Genomic DNA, 22,710 nt, shown 5'->3' on the forward strand with positions numbered 1-22,710 from the left:
GGTTCACAGAAAAATATCTGAGCTGGGCTTTGAGTGATGAACAGGAGTTTTTTTGGGAGGAGGTAAGAAGAAGGACATTCTCGGCAAAGGGAACAGGATGCATAGAGTCACAGAGGTTTAGGTAGAGGTGAGCAAAGACTGGGAGGTAGGGAGCAACAGAGAAGATCCTGGAGAAGTGAGCAGGGCAGTGATCAAGGAAGTCCTTGTGCATCATGCTAAGGAGCTGGGGTTTTATCCTGAAGGCCATGGGAAGATTTACACTCAAGTAGCTGTGAATAAGGAGTGGAAGTGTGCAGGCCAGAACTGAGAGACCGGGAACACCCGGGTGGCTCAGTCGGTCAAGCGTCTGCCTTCGCCGGTCATGATGATCCCAGGGACCTGGTGTCAGCTCCGCATCGGGGAGCCTGCTTCTTGCTCTGCCTGCCGCTCCCCCTGCTTGTGCTCTCTCTGTCTCTCTCTGACAAATAAATACAATCTTAAAAAAAAAATAGAAGAAGTGAGAGAGACCAGTAAAGAGGCACCAGTTCAGACAAGAGTGAGGCAGGGCCTGAGCTGGGGCCAGGACTGGCTTGGTGCGCTATGTGTAATCACACAGGGCCCTGCACTTACATGGGGCTGGGGTTGGTTTAACACTCCACACAGTCCTAAGATCCATTTTGAATAAGTGGCCCTGCTTTTTCATTTGCACTGGTCCCACAGCCTACGTAGCCAGTCCTGGTTAGGGCAGTGGTTGTGGGAGTAGAGAGTAACGATCAGGATGCATGGGTCATTAAGAGGTCAGATAGGATTTATCTAGTGCTGCGTTGGATGAAGGGTTAGGAAGAGGGAAGACTGGATGACTCCCAGTTTTCCCGGTGGATGGTCGTGTTCTGCGTCAGTAGGATGGGGAATGGTCAGAGCAGCAGGCTTAGGGGAACGGGGTAAATGATGAATTCATTTTTAAACCAGGTTGGAGGTATGTATCCCAGCCCCTCTCACTCCAGTTTCTTCTAGGTGCTGTCTCTATCCCCACATGTGACCCAGCCCCTGCTTTTCACCACCCTCTCTCCTAGAGGGCCACTCTTGCCCCCCAGAATTCTGGATCTCGTCTTTGCATTTTTTTTTTTTTAGCTGGATCTGAAAAAACAAAAAACAAAAATCCAACTACTCCTAAACTCCTTGCTGGGTTCCATTTCTTTCTTTCTTTCTTTCTTTCTTTCTTTCTTTCTTTCTTTCTTTCTTTCTTTCTTTCTTTCTTTCTTTTTTTTTTTTTTTAGATTTATTTATTTATTAGACAGAGAGAGACAGCCAGCAAGAGAGGGAACACAAGCAGGGGGAGTGGGAGAGGAAGAAGCAGGCTCCCAGCGGAGGAGCCCGATGTGGGGCTCGATCCCGAAACGCCGGGATCAAGCCCTGAGCCGAAGGCAGATGCTTAACTGCTGCGCCACCCAGGCGCCCCTTGGGTTCCATTTCTAAGCCCACAGTGAAGTCCTACCCCCAACTTCATAATTGACAAACCCAGGAGGCCCCTATTTCCCTCTCCTTCCTCTTTGACAATCATCATCTCACCTTCCCTCCCCCTTTCCTCTGAAAAACTGGGAAGTGGGTGGAGAGGGGGAAGTGAGCAAAGGGGATGCAATTCAGGGGGACCCTTGGGGAGATGCTTGGTTCTGGTCTGGCCTTTTTTGTTTGGCTTTCTTGCCACCCAGCAGGGCTAGAGGGGAGGGGTCACAGTCAATACTGCTCTTGGGAGTGTGTGGTTGAACTGAATTCTGGAGATAATGAGGAGCCCCTTCCCCCACATCACGTGGGAGGCAGCTGAACAGAGTGTGCTTTGCTGTCCCACAGACCATTTAGGGGACCAGGAGAGAAGGTATTCCAGTATATCTGCATATCTGTAAATGGCACAGTCCCAGTTCTTTAGTCGTGGAACATGAAGTCTCAATGAAGTTTTAAGAGAGCCAAATCTGCTCATTTTGCATATGGGGAAACTGAGGTCCAGAGAGGGGAAGGACTAAGTCAAGGTCATTGTTTACATGAGGCCAGCAGTGCCTAGAGTTCAGATTCCTAGTCCCTGCCCCGACTTCTTTCCATTCGTTGCGTGTTGCTGGCGTGGATTCCCCACCAGAGTGAGGCACAAAAGCCTGGATTCTTTCCTTTGTTTGAGCCTGGATCTAGACCTGTTTCCCAGAATCGCGAGACACACCACCAGTCTTAGCTTAGGGGGACTCCTTTTCCATGTCGTTGGCGCCGCCTGGTGGAGTTGTGGAGAATCCTCAGCAGCCGCGGCTGCAATCCTAGACCTGGACTCGAAATGATTCCCTAGGGACAAGTTTACCTTTGGGTTGGGCGGCAGTGGGATTGGGAGCCTCTGCTCGCTCTCCACAAGCCTCGGATCTTGCCTTCTCCCACTGCCGTCTTTCCGCTCCCTCCTCCTGGCCCCCTTTCCCGTGTGCCGGCCCCCCTCACCATACAGATCCATCTCGCATTGGAATAGCTCCCATATCAGGGGGCCAAGATTGAGAGTCTGAGTCTGGGGGACGGAGGGCAACGAATCCAGACTTTATTGTCGGGGAGAGGGAAAAGGGAAGACGTGGGTGGGGGGCCGGGGTTGCTACATCGTCAAGCATAAAGAGTTGATGGGGACGGGAAGGCCAGTGGGGGCCCGTCCCCCTCCCGGTCGGCTGCTGTAAGGGCTGACGATACGGAAACCACAGAGAGGGGAGGGAGGTCACGCCCCCGCCCGAATTGTGCAGTGGAGGTGTTTGGTGGGAGGGACAGCCATGAGGTCTAGGAGCTGGGACGGGGGAGGCTACAGACTCAGCGAATCCTGCGGAAAGGGGAGGGGCGGGGGCGAGGCTTCTATTGCTTTTTGCTCACAGTTTTGCGGAAGGCGAGGCGGGGGTGGGCTTGGACTGGACACCCCTTGCCCCCCTCGGTACCCCTTGGGCGATGGGTGCTGGTGAAAAGAATGGAATCCAGACTGGGGAGGAAGAAGGTGAGGGAAGGGTCTGTAGGGGCATCTACTTGGTCCCACCCAAGTGCCAGAGATGCCCCCAAGTGCTGCCCCCTAAGATGGGCCCAGCTAGACCTGGGGCTGGGGCATGGTGCGGGGCGGGCACAGTGAGGTTGCAGGCGGTAAAACCAAAGTGCTTTTGAGGGACCCAGGATCCCGCCTGCTCCCCTCCCCCTGCGGAGGACGGGGGTGTTCACGGAAGCGCTTCAGTTTGGGGGCAGGGGGCCGGAGTCCCAGAGTCCGCTTATTGCCAAGAAAATCCATTTCTGCCCCCCGGACTCCGACCATGGCTTGTGAACCCCGTTTTGTGCTAGGTTTGGGGGGGAAGGGCTGAATGGACATGGCTTTTGGGAGGGGGGGTGTCTCCAAGGGGGCTCGGGGGTGAGACGGCCCCCCCTTTTCTAGGGGAGAGGGAAGGGCAGGGGGCGGGGTTCCCTGAGATCTGGGGTGTTCCCCCCCTTCTGAAGCCCCCCTCCCCCGCTACCCCTCCCCTTTCCTGGAACCCCGTACCTCGGGGTGGGGGGGAAGGAGAGAGATCATTCAGGGAGTGCCGGGAGTAGGGGCAGGCTTGGAGCCTGGAGGCCTGGGTCCCGGCTGGAGGTGGGGGGGTTGAATGGGAGGGGGTTTGGGGTTCAGGTCAGTAGGGGGAGAAAAGGATGGGTCCGTGCGCAGTTCGGATGGGCCCGGGGGCCGGGTGGAGCAAGGGGTGGGTGATGGGCGGTCCCTGGAGAAGAGGTGCAGCTGGGGCCGGACGCAGGGACAGCGGGGAGCCTGCTGCCGCTGCCATCACCGCAGCCACCGCCAGGGGGCTGGGGAGCAGGCCACCGGCCAGGGACTTGGGCAGCTCCTTGGAGAAAGTCAGCGTGCCCTGCAGGGGGGAGAGGGGCGGGGAAAGAGAGAAGTCATTCTGAGGCCCGAAAACCCCACCTCTCCCCGGGCCCGCTCGCTCCCCCCCCCCCCAGTTCCGGTCCCCCCGTGGCCGAATTCTCCAGCGCCCAGGCCTCACCGCCAGCTCCCCGGCGCCCCTAGGCTTCTTGTGACGGCTCAGTAGCGGGTTGGGCTTCCCGGCCACGCCGTCTCGGTGCCGCCGGCTGGAAATGTGCTGTGAGGGCGAGTGGATAGTGGGTTGTGAGCCACCGGGAAAGGAGCAACCGACAAGCCGGTAGGCACACCCCAAACAGCTGACTCCGCCCTTTCTATGGCACTAAGGACAGACCCTGAAAGAAGCGCCCTCACCCCAGCTCGCTGCTCTCCTCCCCACTTAGTGAGTAGAGCTTCCTAGAGTTCCTGGGAAAGGCCTTGGACCCACCTGTTTCAGTTGGACCTCCGAGTTGACCTTGACATTGCAGATCTCACAGTGGAAGGTTCGGTCCTGGGCAGGGGCCTCTGGTTCCCCAGGAGTGGGGGGCCCCAGACGAGGGTAAGCTTTGATGGGGCCCAGCCCACTTCGGGCCTCCAGAATTGTCTTGTGCTTAGTACCTGGAGCCCACAGAGGGCGGAAGGTAAGGGGTGGAGGAAAAATTTTCCAGGCCTACTAGGTGACAAATACATTCCCAATTAAAATATGGTGGGGGAGCATCAAGTGTGGGGTTTTTCCAAGCCCCTTGGGATGCCCCCAGACACAAAGTGGGTCAGGGGAGAGTCACAGGTAAAGAAGTTAGGTAGAGGGAGAACTGAGGAAGAAAGTGGCTAAGGAAGGGGGGACATGATTTAGGAGGGAGATAGGCTGATAAGTCTTGGAGGGTTCAGGATGTTGGAAACCAGGGGAATTCGGTGGTAGGGAGCAGAAGTGGGCTGAGGACAGGGGAGTAGGGGTGGGGGTAGGAGAGTCCATACCTTTGTTATGAGCCTCAAGCTGGGACAGGGAGTTCACTGCCACCTTGCACAGAGCACAGTAGAGCAGCCGCTTGGCCTTTTCCTCCTCTTCCTTGCTGCCCCCAGGCAGGGAAGCTGGGGCTGGAGTCCCCCCTTCACCCTTGGTTGTACCCTGACCAGTCTCCGGAATGCTGGGAGGGGATGGGGAGCCAGGCTGTTTCTCTGGGGATCCTGGAGCTGGACCCAGTCCATTCTCCATGGAAACTGTTGTTAGGGGAGAAACATAGGGGTCACCCCAGATGGTTTTTGGAGAAGATTCTTTATGTGGAGGAAACCCACCCCCATTTCCTGGAGGGCAAGGGCCCAGGAGTCCCCACCCTGTGACAACATGCATGCTGTCATGCCCTGGGCCAGAGCCAGATGTGGTCTAGCCGCTACAGGCTGGGTGTGAGGCTCCAATGCCTGGCTCATTCTCCAGAGGCTGGGAAAGGTTGAGGGGTCCAGCCCCAATGGCTTCCTCTTCAGGGTGAAGCTGGCACCCAGCCTAGCGATAGGGAGAGGCATGGAACAAGGATTCACCCCTCAATGGCCTACCAGCCAGTCTGGGCTTCCTGCCTGGCCAGCCCCTTCCCAGAGTCCTGCCCAGTCCTCAAGGAGGCATGCCAAGAGCTCTAGGAAGGGGCAGAGGCAGCATGAGGAGAGGTCGGGGAGAAACAGTTACAGACACGGCAAAAGGGAAACAGAAACAGCAGAACCGGAGAGGGAACAGGGATGTAGGCTGCTCTATAATTCATGGCTTGATTAAAGATGCACAGGCCCCAGCCCTCAGCGCTGGGTTCTGGCCTCTGTACAGGGGAAACTCTAGCACTCCCATTCTTGCTCCAGCGGCCGATCCAGTTTCCCAGTCGTGGGGAGGCTGGCGGTGGGGGCGGGGCACTGGTGGGAAAGGACCTTCTGACCCCTGCACGTATGCAGTTGCTTGCCCGTCCTGTGATCTTTCTCTTTACTTCTCGTGCTCATTTCTGTCATCCATTACCTCCGTTTCAATCCAGATAGCACAGCCACATCTCAATCTGGACAGGGCTTCACGGTTTACAAAAGTAGGGCAGGTATCATGATCTCCTTAGAGATATACCAGCGGGACTAACTAAATGAGGTAATATACGTAAAGCACCTAGAACAGTGATATTGAAGACATGTTAGCTACCACTACCGCTATCATCATCACCCCATTTTACAGAGATGCTGCCAAGTTTAAAAACAATGATCAGGTAAGAAGCAGCCAGAGCAGAATTAGAACTCAGCTCACCTGCCCGCCCTGTCTGTGCTTCCCTGTGGGATGTGCGTGTGCGTGTGTTGAGAGTGGGGTCCTGGTTGCAAAGCTGGTGTTGCAGATGCCTGGTTCTCATTCTACTTAGGGTGGGGCAGAAAGGACAGGCAAGGATAAGAGGAGATGGGGATATTCAGTCTCTCTGGAGTTGGTCATGACTGATATCTGATGTGGTAATCCCAGGGTGGGGGTGGCTCATATCTTCCTGTCTTGATATTCCTTCCTACCAATTTCTTGGCTGGGACTATGACTGAAGATGGCCACAAGCCATGAGGGAGAAAGAATCTCAGTTGTTTTTTGTAAACCTGGAAAAGACCTCAAACATCTTAAAGTCTCACTCCCAGGAAAGAAAACTCTGGCCCAGTGAGGTGAAAAGATCAACCAAGATCATCCAGGGAGTTGCTTGAGTTTCCTGAGCTCTCAGTCCTCCCCAAGGGGAACCCCAGAGGGCAGGCCCTGAGGTGTCCTGATTCCCTCCCTGCCCCTCTCCCCAAGATGAAGGAGCCTCTCCCTGGATTTGATGGTTCCTTTTTTCTTGAGGAAGTTTGCCAGGTGGCCTCACCCTAGCCCCTCTCTGAGTCACTGGGCGGTGGGGAGGACAGACAGTGGGACTCTGTCGAGAGGAGCTGGGGCGGGAGTGGGGGTGACAGGATGGAAATTTTGTATCACTGTGCTTGGCTCCAGGACTCACCTTGGGTCATGGTGGGGTAGGGGCTGAGGAAGGGAGAGGAAAGGAGAGGAGAATTCTAGGAAGTGAGGAAAGAACAGAGGAGACAAGATCAGTTGAACAATGTGGGGGGGGATTCAGACACACCTGGACGGGGGGCTACGCCATCCCCGTTTTGGGGGGTGCTGCCCGGGGGAGCTGGGTCTCCAGGTTCCCGGACGCCAGGCTCCCGGCCTCGGGTCTTGGCAGCCTCAATGCCTTTGACTCTTCGGGCATGGCGATTACCCTTGTAGTGTGCCTCAGCCTGGCTCTTTAGGGATGAAGGAAGAAAATGGAATCTGAGATCACCTTTCATCTGACCATTCTCCCCGCTGAGCCCCTTCAGGTCCTGGGGTGGTCTCAGCAGGCTGTAGCGCGTCTCTTACTGTACCAGGGAGATGTAAAGCCCCATGCCAAGGAGTGCTGATTATTCCTGGGGTTCAGACTAGCTTCTCAAGCTTGAGAGTAGATGGGAACCCGGATCGTCACCCAGCCCAGGCTCCACCCTACCACCACACCCAGGGCCTGGCTGCTGACTCGGGCTTCTCACCTGGGTGAGGGACGGTTACCCCAACCTATCATAGAATCCTAAATGGGAGGGTCCCAGCAATCTAGCCAGCCAGCCAGCAATCTCTTGGCCCCCTGGCCTTCTTTGCCTATGTCTCCTGGCCCTGGGATCGAGCCTTCACTGCTCCTACACTCAGGCTGGGAGTCCCAAAGAGCCCTGAGGTCTGGGCTCTATCCTGACTACCCCCCCCCCCCAGTTCTCATTTTTCCTGAAGCCTCTGTGGACACCCTGGAGGACCCTGGCCCCAAGCCCAGCTCTGGAGATAGAGACAGCAGCAGAGACAGCTGTCAAAACAGAGCCACTTGGGGGAGGTGGGGGAGGGAAGGAGAGGGCAAAAGAGGGGAGGGCTGCCTACTATTGGCCCCCTGCCCCTCTAGTCCTCTACCTTCCACCAGTGAGTGGAGCCAGGGTTGGGGGAGGGGATGCCTGGGATTAAGGTAAAGGAAAGACCTAAAGCAGGGTTGGTCCTGGCTCGACCCCCACTCCCATGTGCACCTCCTGCTAAGAACATACAATCCTGGAGCCACAAGGTCACCCAGACAGGGATAGAGTAGAAATAAAAAGTGTGGATGGGCAGGAAAAGAAGACTGACAGCCCAGGGGTGGGGCAGTGGAGTGTGGAGCCTGGCATCACGGTATGTGTGTGTGTGTGTGTGTGTGTGTGTGTGTGTGTGGACTGGGTAGAGAAACAGAACATGCTTTATTTCCCCCTACTCAGCAGAATGAGGCTCTGCTGTTTTTCCCCAAGGCTCTCAGAACTTGCACCCCACAGAGTCCCCTCTAGACCCACACAGAGGTCCCAGGGGAGCCTCAGAGGGAGGACAGCTGGGAGGCCTGACACCTAGGTTCTGCGTTTTGGGTGGCCTTCTCTCCAGGGGAAAGTCCCCCATTGGAAAGGGCAGAGACAGGAGAAAGCCAGGAGGTTAGAGTGAGGTGGCTGGGCCAGGGGAGGAGTTTAGCAGAGGCCATGGAGGGCACGGGCTCTGCAGGGGAGTTAATGACCTAACTCAGCCCAGTGCCCAAGGACTAGTGGGCCAGAGGCCCCTCTCCCACCCAGACACGATGGCTACTTGTGTTCTAAGAAGTTCCGAACCAGGGAGGCATCAGTCACCAAGGAAGGGAGAAGTCAACCGCAGAGGACTGGCCTACTTCATGTTGAAATATACAGCCAGCTCTTGTCCCTCTCAAGTGCCTTCCATCCGCCCCTGCCCCTCCTGCAGTATCCCCATTCTCTGCTCTTCCCCTGATATCCCCTTTATCTTTGCCCCCCACCAGGGCTCCCAGCCTCCACCCGCCCTCGAGATCCCCTGGCTATCGCTGCCCCACCCCCCCCAGCAGTTAGGCTTCTTACCTGAGAATTGAAGCGGATCTGACAGACATTACAGGAAATGATGGGCCGCTTGGTCTTGAGCAAGGGTCCCCCAAAAGTGTGGGACAGTACAGCCTTCTGCACAGGGTCCATCTGTGGAGGCAGGCTGGGGTGAGCCAGGAACCCCAGCACAAGCTCATGTCCATCATCCCCCACATTGGTAGCAGCTGGGTTGAACCAAAATCCCCAGAACCTCCTCTCTATCCCTCAGTTTGCCTGAGGGCTCTGAGCCTCAGTCCCCTGATTCCCTCCCAGCTGAATCTTCACAGCGCTGGAAGGGACCTGAGGGATCAACTGGCCCCCTGCTCCCATCTGACAGAAAGTAGAAGTGGTTTGCCCAAGGTCACACGATGAGTTAATAGCAGAGCTGGTACTTAAACGTGGACTGCTGTCTCAGTTCATCACACCATGATGATCCAACTCTCTTTTTGACCTACAGCTAGGCCAATCCGCCAGAAGTCCACTGATGGGAAGTCCCAAAGCACCCCAGATCCTAGGTCCTTCAGCTGAGGCCTTTGAACTCTTTTGGCCCCACTCTGGGACAAGATGTCTACCAAGCTAAGCTTCTGGTCCCAGGAGACAGACATTCCCAGCTTCCCATCGGGCCCCGAGTTGCCCTAACACACTCCCTAGACCTCTTTAAGGCAGCAGATCTAAAGGGAGTAAAAGAACTCAGGAGAGAGTATATGGCTGTAGCACATAAGGCTGAATTAGTGGGGGGAAACTAAGAAGCTGGGCTGTCCTGAGGAAGCCGAGAGATCTTCTGAGCTCTTTCTCTGGGGCAGGGCTGTGGGGCTGGGCGTGATTAGGAACAGTCTCTGCCCCCACCCTGGGTCAGCAGATGTCTTTGCAGTCTCCTGCCAAGAGTTCACATGAGGAGGGGAGAGGATGGGAGTTTCTCTCTGAGGCCTTCAGCTATCAGGGGATGAAGCCAGGGGCCTAGAGGCATGAAAACTGCCTCCCTGCACAGTCCTCCTCCCTTCTGGCCCCTAGGCAGCCAGGGAGAGGCGAGACTGGAACGGAGCCGAAGCTGAGGAGAATTGAGTGATGGCTGGGACCTCTCATAAGGATGGAACCAAATTAGAGTTGAAGCCTTGTCTTCTAGGTGGAAAGATCGAGTGCAAAATAGTTGCTGGGCCTTGGGGTTCCTTAGTTCCTCAGCTGAGACCCTTCCCTGCGCCCAGGTCTTCGTGGTTCCCAGTAAGACACCGGTGAGAGACAAGAACATGAAGCAGGGGGAAGAAGGTGGTTGGAATCGGGGAAGTCCACACATCCTGGCTCTCCCCAGTAGTCTCACCGGCTGGTTGGGGGTAATGTCAGGAAGGGGGCTTTAGATCCCTGTGAAATGGGCTGCCTCATTTGGTAGTAGTAGAGGCAGGAGCCATGACCAAGTTCAGATGACTGATCTGACTGACAAGTGTCCCATCACTTGGTCTGCCCTTGGCGGGAAGCAGCCCCTTTCAGTAGCTCACTTTTCACCTCCTGGAAACCCAGGTCCTATTCAAAGAAAAGCCAAACGAGGGAAGAATGGGTGTGCCTGTGTGTCTAGGCAGGCTGTGATCAGTCTGTGCATGGGTGGGGTGTGAAGGAGTGTCCTGTGCTGTGTGTACATCACTTCTGTACCAACAGTTCTGTGTCGGGGGCTTGGCCGACGCCATGAATGGTCAGGTTGTGTAATCTTCAGCTGTGTGTTTATCTGTGTGAACGTATGATGTGTTTGGCAGAAAGAAAGACAGACCAAGTTGGAGACAGGCTTTAATCAGAGAGACAGACGACTGCTCTCAGCTCCCAGTCTCCAGGCGTCAGTCCTCCCTATCCAGAGACACCCCCCGCCCCCTGCCCCAGTGTTCTCCTCAACCCCTGGGCTTCCTCACATGCTGGGTGGGGAATGGAATTCAGCCTAAACAGAAACCCAATCTGGGCCAGGAAACCTAAGTCGATGACAGCAGTAGGGAGAGAGAAGTGGGATGGAGAGGGGACAGCAGAGGCCCCAGTTCTGTCTCTGCCCCAGCCTGCTCCGCAGAGTGCCCTGAGGACGACCTGTGGGCTGACCATCCCAACGTCCACCCGGGGAGAATGGTCCCTGCCCCACTTAGGTCCCTCCCCCAGGATGAGAGCCTTTTCTCTTCCACACACCCCTCTCTCACTTTAAGTCCATAAATACCAACTAGGGGTGGGGGTGGATGGGCAAGAGGGCACCAACCCGGGGCGTGGGTCCTTCCCACCCTCTCCTCCAGGAACTGAGGAGACACCAGGCTGAAGGTGAGGGCTCCTGGGCCCAATCCCTGCGCAGGTGGAATGTGAGCCACTGAAATGCCGCTCCAGGCCAAGGTCAAGAGGCCCTGGTGACCTAGATGAGGGCTCTCTCGGGAGGGGAGGAGGCCAACATCTCCCACAGCCCATTCCACTCCAGAGCCCCTTTCCTGGGATTTTGGCCTAGACACTGCCTGGAAAGGTCCACAAAACATTCCTCTCCTACCTGCCCTCCAACAGCAGACATGAAGGGGAATCGCTCCCTGAAGCTGGGGCAAAATGAATCAGGAAGGGCAAGGGGGAGGGAAGGGAGGAAACCAGATCAGGAACACAAAGGGGGGGGGCATGATTATATTTCCTTCCATTGCCCTTTATCTGATGGAAACTGCCCCTTGTTTGACCACCCCACTTCCCCATCCTCCACCCCCCCCCCCCAGTAAAGGTGAAAAGGGAAGGAGGGTGGAATCTCAGGGATGGGAAGACCTGAGGGACAGGAAGAATTGAAATAGGAAAGACAGCGAGCTAGGGGGTGTCTAAAGAGCAGGTGGAAGCTGGTGGGGGAGGGATGCTGGGAAGGGGAGAGATGCCAGGATGGGATAAGAGGGATCTAAGCGGCGTGGTAATTTGAGGGTACATATAAGACCTGATGGAAGTCTGAATATCTGGGGGACTCCAAGGATCTGAGAAGCAGAGGTGGGGGTATCCAGTATGGTGGCAGTAGTCTGGGGTTGCCAGCTGGGATCCAGAGATTGGTTGGGACCGCGCCAGTTATGGGGGATGGGCCAGATAACCCGAGGACCAAGCGAAAGGAGAGGTAGCCCGCCCGCCAGGGGCGGGCGGGGATGGGGTGGGGGGGCGCTGCGGCAGCGGCAGGAGCCAGGGAGAGAGGAGGGGCCGGGTGGCTTACCCTGCGGGACCCCGGGGGCCGCGACTCCATGGCCCGGGGTGGCGGACCCGGGCGGGGCACCCGAGCCTGGCCGGGCCGGGCAGGCCGGGGACGCGGCTCTCGTTGCCCGGGTGGCTCGGGGCTGTGCGGCCGGGCCAGCCCGAGAAGGGGAGGCGGTGCCGGCCGGGACCTGAGCCCGCCCCGGAGGCGGGGCCGGGGGCGGGCCGCGGACGGGGGCGGGGCTAGGGCGCCTGAGAGGGATGACGGGGGGGGCTAGGGTGAAAAGAGGAGAGGAGGGGGTGTCCGTATCCAGATACTCGTTCCAGAGTGGACCTTGTCCTGGCGAGGGGCCCGGCGACCCGGTATTGACCAGCTGACCTCGCCTTCCTGCACTGAGGACCCTTACTGGGTCCAGTGTCCCCACCAATCCTATGGACGATTCTGTTTCTCTAGCTCGGACGTTTCTTCCATCCCTTCCGCCCTGGCCCTCGCTCCCTTGCTGACAACCTCTCCTCCAGGTTCCCAGACGACCCTTCTGTTCCCTCTGCACACGACCCTTTTGCCCTTTTTACATGTCACTTCCCCTACTAGGGAGGGGAAATGGAGCCCAGGTACCTAGGTGTCAGGCACTGCTCTCTCAGCGACTCCTCTGAATGGTGGAGCTGGGGGGACGCCCAGAGCAGAAGCGACTTCAGATTGGGGACATCGTCCCAAACCCCTTCCCACCTCCTCCCCTCGCCCGCCACCTGCTGGACAACCAGGTTCCCAAAAAGCTGATGTTTCGTGCACTTGCTGCCCTCTGGCGGTCGAGTAGGGGCAGCACTGGGGGCTGAGGAGCAGGAGGGCCTAGCAGCCCCCTTCCCCAGACACCTCCTTATCCTCTCTGGACAGGCCTTAGGTTTCCCACACTCCCATCTCTGGATCTCATCCTCTCCCATCCCACCTAGGACAGGGAGATGAGTGAAGCAGGGGACTGGATGTAGAGAGAGGTTTTCTTTGGGAGACAATGAAGGACGTCCAAAGGCAGAGGAAAGCATAATGTGGCAAAGGGGTTTAAGAGGTAGGAGCTGCCCCAGGAGGAGAGAGATCTGGAGGTCTTAGTCCAGGGAGGGGGAGACTCTGCGATGAATAATAAAACCACCACCACCACCACCACCACCTACTAATGTTGATTGAGTCCTTGGAATGTGCCAGCCTCTGTACTGAGCTCTTTGCATGGAATATCTAATTTAATCTTCACAACCACTATTCAAAATAAGTACTATTATTATCTTCATTTTATAGATGAGGGAACTGAGGTTTAGAGAGGTTAAATAATTTGCCCAAGGTCATAAGCTAGTAAGTGGCTGAACTGGGATTTGAATTTAAACCTGGGCAGCCTGACTCCAAAGCCGTGTACTTAACTGCTGCACAGTACTGCCAAAGGCCCGTCTGCAGCTTTTCTGCAGTCCTCATTCCCCTGCAGAATTTGACACTATTGATGCAGCCCGCCACACTCTCTCCCTTGGCTTCTCGAACTCTACAGGAACCAGGTTGCATCCCCACCCCCTCCAGTGGCTCCTCCATTTCCTTTGCTGGAGCCGCCTCCTGTTCCCGCTGCCTAATTCTGCTTATTCCAAAAGGCTGAGGCCTTGGCCATACTACCTTTCTCTCTCTGATCCTCTCTTAAGTCAAATAATAGCAATAACATACTAATCATAGCAGCTTACACTGAACACTTTGTGCTAGGCATCATGATTACACAATACAATTCTCACAAAAGCCTCGTGTGTTGGTACTATTACTATCTTGTTTTACAGCTGGTAAAATTCAGGTTCAGAGTAGTGAAGCAATTTGTCTAAGGTCACACAGCCAGTACATCTGGAATGTCAATTCAAACCCTGCCAGTCAGATGCCAAAGTTGGTGCTGCTCCGCGCTCCGCTGCACTCGCCGAGCTTGTCAGTGCTCCTGGCTGTAAATAGCTGGTCCCTACTAGAGGCAGTGGAGCCATGGACACTGTGGGAGTCAGAAAGCCTGAACTATCCATCTGAATTGACCAGCTTTGTGACCTTGGGCAAGTCATTTAACTTCTCTAGGTCTGTGTTTCCTCATCTATAAAATGGGGAAAACGATGCGAGACCCGAAGGTAAATGTAAATGGGGTGTGTAGATGGGGGAAAGCAGCCCCTTCTGCGCTAGTCAAACTGAATCAACTGCACTTCCTCAAGTGCTCTTTTCTAGCCTTTGTTCATGCTATTTGCTTCAGCCTGGAATGTTCTCTAAGGTCCCTTTTAAAATCCTGCTAATAATTCTTCAAAGCCCAAATCATATGTCACCTCTAGGTTCAATCCCTTTTTCCTCTGTTCTCTTTCTCCTTTTCAGCTCTGGTTGGTCCCTTAGGCACCACCTCATTCAGCAAGTCTTTCTTGCCACTCGCTTGGGCTCCCATACAAGCTAAAGCCTCTGACACAGCTCTTTTCACACTACAGGGTAGCTGTTAACTTGTTATCTTTCCTACTAAGCATGAGCTCCCCATGGGCACAGACTGAGTCCTGTACCCCTCACACTTGCTACAGTGCCCGGCACACAGTAGGTGCTCAAAACGTTTTTTTGTTGTTGTTCACTTGAACCATTGTCAGTGTCTTTGTCACAATATTTATAACTCTTGCTCTGTTTTGTGTGATAGATTGCTGCCCAGATGTCGATGTTTCTCCCCTGAATATAAAAGGTCTTTCAAGATTGGGCCTTATCATGTTTGCCCTTGTGTCTCCACTGTATCTAGAACAGTGCCCTGCTTCTAGTCAGTGCTCAGTTTTCTCATCTGTACGACAGGGATAAAACAACAGCTTCCCTGTAGGGTTGGATCATACCTTCGGCACATACTGTGTCAACTGAGGTCAATCACTAAACCCATCTGAGCTTCAGTTTCTGCCTTGCTGTATGGGAAAGTCCGCTTTGTTGGGGTGTGGTGAAGATGAAGTGAGATCAGGTTCCGAAACACCTACCGCAGCGCCCGGTGTGTATTGGATACTCAGTCCGTGTTTGTAGCTGAGTATGGTTTGATGGTGGGTCAGCTGAATAAAGCTGACTTCCCCCGAACCTTTAGCTCGAGCCCACTCTCCAGGACCCAAATTCCAACTGTGTGCTGGACATCTCTGGCTCAGTGTCCCACTCCTATACCAACTCACCATGTCCTAACGTGAGCTCAGTAGCCTCACCCTAGACCAGCTTCCTCCTCCAAACCCCTGCCCCTGTTAAGGTGACTTCCTCCAGTCACAGAGGTTTGAATCCTGGAGTCAGCCTTTACTCATCCTCTCTCTTCTCCCCCACCCCCAAATACCAGTTGGTCACCATGGCCTAGGAATATTTCCTTGGAAACACCTTGCCCCTCCTCCTTCCTATATACTCACACTGTCCCTGCCGCTGGCCCAGTTTGGACTTCCAGGTTTCCCTGCAGGCCTGCCTTGGTGGGAGAGCCTCTTCTAGCCTCTGCTCCCTTTCATCCAGCTGTCCCACCCACCTTCCTCAAACACTGCTCTTACCCAGTCACTTTCCTGCTCAGGAATGGATAATGGCTCCCTATTTCATACTGTATTAAATTTAGACAACTTTGCTAGCCCCCTAAGCCCTACCCCATTGACCCTACCCACCCAGATGTGGTTCCAGAGAGCTAGAATTTACAAACAGGCAGGCTTGTGGCCCTGCTTATTCCCTCCTTCTGGATTCAGCACCTGTCCCCTTCCCAAGTCCCTGTAGTCGCAATCACCACTCTAGGTCTCATTTCTTCTCTAGATGGTGGGCTCAATGAGAGGATTCATATAAAACACGTAGCACAGGGCTGGCTCATAGTGAGACCTCAGCAAATATTAGCTCTTGTTATTGTTGTTAATACCAAATAGCCAACAATGCTTGTAACCGACTAGAAGTCAGGGAGATGGGGTTCTCGGAAGAGGTAAGTAATTAGAAACAGAGGAGAAGAGGGCAGGGGTGCGTTGGAGGGAAAGAAGGAGCCAGGGTCTCAGGAGGGTAGGGCAGGCAGGCAGGCTGCTACTCACAGTGTTGTAGTTGCTGAAGAGGCCCAGGGTGGGGGCCGGTTCCAGGGGGAAGGGCAGGATCTGCTTGAGGTCCAGTGGGGGCTGCATGATGGGGGGCTGCCGAAGCAGAGGGAGGGGCCCTGCCCGGCTCAGGCTGCCTGAAGGGCAGAGAAAACATTACGTGGGGCAGGAAGATTGAAGCTTGGGAGCCCCACCCAAACCTGTCAGTCCCACTCCCCCCAGCTGGGGCCCCCACACTCAGAAGTGTGACCCCCGTGGTGCACACACACTTCCCCTGCTTGCTGTCTCCGGAGCAATGGAGCACAGTGCCCTGTGGGCCCAGGGGAGGGTGCAGACCAGTCCTTCCCTTCTGGGTGGTTTTCACTTCCCCCTTCTCCAGCCTCCCTCCCACAAGACCTTCAGGCATTTTTACAGACCCAGGAAGAGCACAGACCTTCTCTGCTGGATCAGCAGGACTCGGAAGCCCCATGGCTCTGACCACTCCCTTCTTCTGGTTTTGTTTTCCCCCAAGGAATCCCAAAGGCTAGGTCTCACCCCAGGGAGAACAGAGTCAGGTGGGTGATTCATCCCACTCCCCAGAGGGGAATATTGAGGCCTAGGTTTGGAGGAGGGCTACTGAGTCAGGCTGCCGAAAGAGCTGTGATTTGTCCCAGCCATAATTCCTAGTTAATTGTCAACATCTCTGGGGGTAGGTAATAGGTGAGTAGCATTTGCTCTGGGAGGCAGACCGCCTGGGCTCGTTCTCAGAGCCCCTTTCCCCAACCTTCCTGTCTTCCCCCATGCCCCTTTGTCTCACTGGGAGTGCTCAGCTCCAGCCCTGCAGGAGGAACCGCCACCCTGGCCTCTGGGAGGGGAATGCCTGGGTCTGACCCCAAGGGGAAATGAAAGTCCAGGCTAGCCACTCCACTACCCACCCACCCCTGAGACCTTTTTCTCCTCCCCCCAGAGCTATAGGAGGAACCTTGCCAGGCTCCAAAGGGGTGGGCCAAAGGCCCTCAGGACCCGTCTGGGCTTCTGCTAGCTCAACTCCCTTCTGCGACCTAGCTGTCCACCAGTCAGGGAGTTCTGGCTGCCCTTCACTGCTCTAGCAAGCCCCTGCCAACAACAGGGGTTCCCAGGAACAGAGGCAAAGCTAGGAGGCTGCAAGCTTGGCCCCGTCCTCCCTTGACCTTACTGGGGCAGAGGGTACCCCGGGATCCTTTCCTGCTCCCTCCATAGAGTCTGCCCCTTTGCATACCTTCAGTTTCTGGTGCCTGCTGCCCCCAGGCAGTGGCCTGGCCCTGGCCCCCCAGGGGCCTGGGCCTGACAGCGTCCCCTTCCCTTGGTTCTGCCCCCTGCCCCCTCCCTTGCCAGCCCCCTCCCCCCCAGTCCAGTCAGTAGAATCAGCCAATCAGAGTCCTGGAAAAGTGGGGCAGAGGGGAGGGCGGGGGAGCAGGGATTAGGGAATCAGAGGCGAGAGGGAGGGGGTGGGGAGGGCTCAGGCACAGCTGGGGGCAGGGAGCTGGTCCAGAAAGGTCTGGAGGGGTCTGTCTCTTCTGCCAGGGTGGGTGGCCACGGTACCCGAGGTCAAGGCTGCTGGGAGCTTGGGCTTTAGATGGCTAAGGGCTGAAGGAAAGGGCAGGATGCTTGGCTTTGGCCCTTGGGCAGTTGGGGGTCTGTAAACCCTGTGTGCATTCCCTCCTCTGCCACCTCAGAGTTGGGATGGGATGGGGGAGAGGAGAGACAGACAGACAGACAAAAGCCAATGAGAGAGAATGGGAAAGAATGACAGAAGCAGGAGTAAGTGATTGAGAAAAAAGACATAGATACTGAGAGAGAAAGAGATAGTGAACAACCGAGAGATGGAAGAGAATGAAATGAGAGAGAGAAAGAGAGACTCTGCTGAAAAGCTGGACACAGAGCTAGAGACCAGGGTAGAAAGACTGAAAGAGAGCAGAAAGAGCAAGTAAGGGAGAGAGAAGAGAGGGACAGACAGTCTGAGGGGCAGTTTGACCACCTCGCCTTCGTCTGTCCTCTCAGGGCTTCTCCCCTCTGCGTGCACCGCTCCCCCCGCCCCAGCCTGGCACACCAGACCAGGGCAGCCTTAACGAGCCCCGGGCAGCATCAGGAATGGTGAGAGAAACCTGAGCGCTCCCAGAGTCCCAGGCACCCAGCACCCACCCCTACCAGCTGGTTTGGGGCTGGCACTTGCCCTGCCCCAGAGCAGCTCAGCAAATTGACCCTTTCCCCAAGTCTAGACTCTCCGAAGCCCCCACCACTCACACACCCATCTCAACACAGAGATGAGTTCTGGAAAAGGCAATAGAAAAAAAATGTAGTGTAGAGCCACTGTGTGCCAGGCAATGAGTTCTGAGTATTACCACATTTAATCTCTGAGGCAGCTATGATTCTGTGGAGGTAGCTGATACTATTTTCCCCATTTCACATATGAGGAAACTGAGGCTCAGAGAGCTTAAAAACCTTGGCTGACGTTACATAGCCTGTAAGTATCAGGGCTGGAATTTAAATCAAGATCTGTCGCACTCTGTAGCAAATTCTTTCGCAGCTAATAACCCCGGAAGGACTCTAGTCTCACTTGGAAGGCATGGAGATCCAAGCACAGGCTTCCATCTTGTTCAAGGAGAGGAAGGGGAGAGCAAGGTCCCTGCACTTCCTGGGGTTAGAGGAAAACAAACAGTAGCGATTCAGTTCCCTATGGCCAGCAACTCATCTTTTCCACTGACAGGAGCCCTGTAGGGAAGGAGGAAGGGGAGGGAAGTGGGAGCATGGCTGAAATGAGGCTGGAGTGAGGCGAGGAAGCAAGGTGGGCAACTAGAGATCCATCTGGCTTCTTCCCGATTTGGGGGTCTACTGTGCTATGAGATGGGCAGAGGGGCTAATGACAGCTCATGAGCAGAGTGGGCACAAGCAGGGCTCTCGTTTCAGGTGGCCCAAGCCTCAGTCCCCTCTCCCCTTCTCTGAGAATAATAATAGTTGCCACTTTTTGAGGGCTTACTCTATGCCAGGCACTGGACATCCACGATCTCCCTGAGGAGGAGGGCTCCACTCCTCAGGAGCTGGGTGACTAGCTCATTTGGCAAAAGAGAACAACAGTACTGCCTCCAGGAGTTGTTGAGAGGATTGAACGAGTCCGTGGAAATTGCTGGCATGCTACAAAGGGAGCTCAATGTTTGCTAAATAAATGAGTCCTTATCTAATCGATGATGACAATCAGCTCTGAGAAGGGAGTTACTTGACCAAGGTCACACAGCTAGTGAGGGACTTGAACCTGTCTGTCTGGCTCCAGTGACAGGGCTTTCAAGAGCTACGCTTTTGTGGGTAGACTTGGGATGGGGTGTGGGGGTGGGGAAGGGCAGGAACATAGTGAGGGCTGGGGAAGCAGGAAATGAGGTGGGAAATCCAGGGCTTCTGACATCTGGCTAGGTGAGGGCTGCGGGCAGGTTTGGAGGGGGTAGGAGAGCGCACTGGAGTGTGTGCATGCATGGCACACAAGTCGGGCAGGGCAGGGAGGAGCTGGGGCCTGGCTGGGGCAGGCCGCTCCAGAGGGAAGCTCATTAGAGTAATTACCTCCAACAGATAGCGCCCCACCCAGCTCGTGCAGGATTGCCAAATGCTCTATTAGAGACACTTCCCAATGCACTTTAGAGGGGATGAACTCTCAGACCCTTGGATGGATGTCCACCTGTCCCTTTCTATGTGCTACCTAGCCCCAGGCACTTTGATCCTGCTCAGGTTTCCTCTCCAGCACCGAGCCACAACCAAGCCACATCTAACTCCTTCCATCCCACTGACTTCTGGTCTTTTCCTTCCTCCCTTCCCCAGAAATTTTGGCCAGGTCAGAGTGCGAGCCCCTTGGCTGTCTTAGGTCAGGCCTGGTGCCTCAAGCCCTTGTGGTGAAGAATGGGAGTGTCTGCCCTGAGCTGGCTCAGGGAGTGGTCATGTCTGGTAGGAGCAAGAGTCAGGAAAGGTGTTAGGGTAGGGCCGTGAGTTAGTGTTGGCCTTGAAGGTTGCGCCAGGATGAGAGTGAGATGAGAGAGAGGTTTTGGGATTAGGGTTGCAAGTAGTATTAGGGCCCTAATACTACTTGGGTTAAGATGGGAATTAAACTCTGGGGCCAAGGAAGGAACCGGATTGGGGTCTGGACTGGGTTCTCATCTCTAATCCAACTTTCTCTTCAGGCCTTTGGGCCTCTTCTCCCTCCCCAGCAATGCCTAAAATTGGGGTTTGAGGGGAGAGCCTCGAACCCCTGCATCTTGACTTCTTGACAAAATCCCATGTATATGTTCCCTTCTGCCTCAACTTCCCCCATCCGGACAGGAGGCATGCTGAGGGCTGGAAAAGCTTTGAAGTCAAAGATGAAAGCAACAAGGGGATGATTATGAACAACTACTTAAAACATCATCCTTAATAACCCTAGGGTGGATGTAGGTGGGGCAGGCTAAAGGGAGGAGGTGGCCAGGAAGGGAAGAGAGAGAAGATCCCTGGGAAATCTTCCCAATCTGACAGGAAAGGGCCTCTTTCAATGCCCCCTCCCCCCAAGGGGCTAGTTGGAGAGGACAGTAAGAAAGGCCTGAAACAGGGAATTGAGCCCAGAACCACCATCTGCTTAAACCTAGGCCCGCAGTCTAGATCTTGAGCAGGTAGGCGGGGGCCCCACCTGCTGGTCAGGGCAACCAAGCTCATGGACTCAGTAGACCTCAGCATTTGGAACAGAAAACCTTACTATGGGCCCTGGGGTGTGGCCTGAGCCCTGGCTGGCAGGCTTCCCGCCCCTCTGTTGGCGGGCACAAGGAGGGAGTTAACTACAGGGTCCCCTAGGAGATGTGGTGGGGGTCCAGTTGGTGGACCCAGGCATTTTTCCTGTGGTGGAGTCTTGGTCAGGTTTGAGCAGGTCCCTGAGGTCGTCTTTTGAGCCTACTGACCACGGAAAGTGCTGCTCACACTGGCCTGTTCTGGATAAACAGGACGCTGCCTCTGGGGCCCGTGCCCAGGGTGGAGCCCACATGCAGGGATTGCACAGGCTGGAGGAATGTGGAGCCCGTGCTCTGGGGGCCTGAGTCCAAGATGTGTCGGTGAGGGTCACTTTAGGGTGGGGACAGTCTTCAGAGTTGGGTGAGGAGTCTCTTTGCTGGAGATACTTGCAGGAAGGAGGCAGGCAACCAGTCATTCAAGCCTCCGTTCCCTCATTCATCGAATAGGTATGATGGAGCGCGTAACATGGTGAGAGAGGGAAGAGATAACAGGGTGGGGAGAGAAAGATGGACGAAGGAGGGCGGAAGGGGGGAAAGATCACTGGTGGGAAGTCAACAGGGGTCAAAGAAGGAAGGGAAGCTAAAGAGCCAAGGAGGCAAACAGCAGAGGGACCCAGCAGAGGGCTGAGGCAGGAGCCAGGCAAGCCCTGGGGCGCCAGCATGGAACCAGGTGTCCCCAGTGGAAGGCAGGGAGTGTGTGGGCCTGGTGTGGGTAGGTGGGGGCTCTCCCACCATAAACAGGGCCCAGGAACCGGCCTAACCAGGGCAGAGGTCAGAGGTCAGAGGTCAGAGGTCAGAGGACATAGCAGGGCTGAGACTATTGTGGAGGCAGGGGCCTGGAGCCCCTGGAGCTGAGGAGGAGTCCCGGCGCACAGCTAGTCCCTCACCTCCCCCACCCCGGGGCTCCCTTCCGATGTAGGTCATGGGGATGGGGTGGCTGTGGCTGGAGGGTTGTCAGAGCCCCGCGGGGGCTCCCCTCCCCCATCCCTACTCTCTCCATTGCCCCTTGTCTCCTGGTGCCCCCGGCCCAAGGCAGGGGTGGGGGTGGGGGAAGAAGGAAGAAGAAGGAAGCCGGGAAGGAAGGGCCCAGGCAGCCAGAGCAAGGAGAGAGCGGGGCAGGTCCCGGCGTGTTGGGGCAGGATGGCTGCGGAGGCAGGATCGGAGCCGCAGGGGCCTGGGATGGACAGTTTCCCACCCCTGCTTCTCCCCAGCCCCCTTATCTCTGGCCCTCAGGTTCCCACCTCCCACCACACACACCTCGAAGCTACACCCACCATCTTTTCCCCGCCCGCCCCCCACTTCCTCCTTTCCCTCTTATCCTGGGCCCAGAAGGATGTCGGAGTGTCTGAGCTAAGGGTGGGGGAGGGCGTGCGTGTGGGGGGACGGGTCAGAACCTTTCCCTCAACTCCGTCAGGCCAACACCAGCCCTCTCCCCCAGGCTCTCGTAGACCGTCATATAATATTCATGAGCCTCATGAATACGCAATGTCCTCATTATGGGGCGGGGGTCTCGCCGGCTCTGCTTTCCCCTTCAGCACTCCCTAAATTACCCCGAGAAGCGGCAGCTTGGGGAAAAGGGGAAGAGGGGACCCCCAGATGTGGAGCCAGATGAAGGGGGAGGGGGAACCGGTTGCTGACGGGCGGCCGCAGTCACCGCGGTGCCGGGAGACGGGGGGTGGCCTACTGAGAGGGACCCAGGAGCCCGGAGCCCAGAGCCGCAGAGCCCACTCACCGAGGATCATGCTGGGGACCCAGGCGCCCGGGGTTCCGCGTCGCTCTGTCCCGGGGGCCGTTCTGGCCGGGCTGGGGGTACGGGGGGAGGAGTCGGGGGAGGAGCAGAGGCCGGCCCAGGCGGAGCGGGGGCGGAGCCCGCAGCAGGTGAAGACGGGAGGAGGGGGAACCCGGGCACCCTGGGCTCCATGAGGGGGCGTCTTGGCGGCTCCTTGCCCCTCCCGCTTTCTCTCCCACTTGCTGCCCCGGGTCTCCTGGATTTACGGTGTCACT

The 22,710-nt window shown here is 56.1% G+C and overlaps 1 protein-coding gene across 5 annotated transcripts; it reads right to left on the reverse strand.

The window, feature by feature from the left end:
* Positions 1–2,518: 2,518 nt before the first annotated feature.
* ZNF385A (zinc finger protein 385A) lies at positions 2,519–22,506 on the reverse strand. 5 transcript variants are annotated; one of them, XM_045800853.2, is made up of 8 exons: positions 22,439–22,506; positions 15,956–16,092; positions 8,765–8,875; positions 6,955–7,117; positions 4,832–5,074; positions 4,305–4,474; positions 4,002–4,097; positions 2,519–3,863 (listed from the first exon to the last, which is right to left on the reverse strand). In XM_045800853.2, the coding sequence occupies exons 1-8, from the start codon at positions 22,446–22,448 to the stop codon at positions 3,633–3,635; spliced, it is 1,161 nt and encodes a 386-aa protein (XP_045656809.1). In that variant the 5' UTR covers positions 22,449–22,506; the 3' UTR covers positions 2,519–3,632. The 5 variants fall into 5 exon arrangements, with proteins under 5 accessions (XP_045656809.1, XP_045656810.1, XP_087712022.1 ...); XM_045800854.2 differs by lacking the exon at positions 22,439–22,506 and adding an exon at positions 17,193–17,309; XM_087855896.1 differs by lacking the exon at positions 22,439–22,506 and adding an exon at positions 16,389–16,407.
* Between the last annotated feature and the right edge of the window lie 204 nt (positions 22,507–22,710).

Source organism: Ursus americanus, chromosome 25, assembly GCF_024610735.1.
Source record: "Ursus americanus isolate L20-20 chromosome 25, mUrsAme1.1.p, whole genome shotgun sequence".
Classification (NCBI taxonomy): domain Eukaryota; kingdom Metazoa; phylum Chordata; class Mammalia; order Carnivora; family Ursidae; genus Ursus; species Ursus americanus.

Coding starts and splice junctions, on each gene's coding strand:
- ZNF385A (XM_045800853.2), bottom strand. Junction 8,876..15,955: donor TCTTCAGCAACTACAACACT/GTGAGTAGCAGC, acceptor CTGCCTCCACAG/ATGGACCCTGTGCAGAAGGC. Junction 7,118..8,764: donor AGATCCGCTTCAATTCTCAG/GTAAGAAGCCTA, acceptor TCATCCCTAAAG/AGCCAGGCTGAGGCACACTA.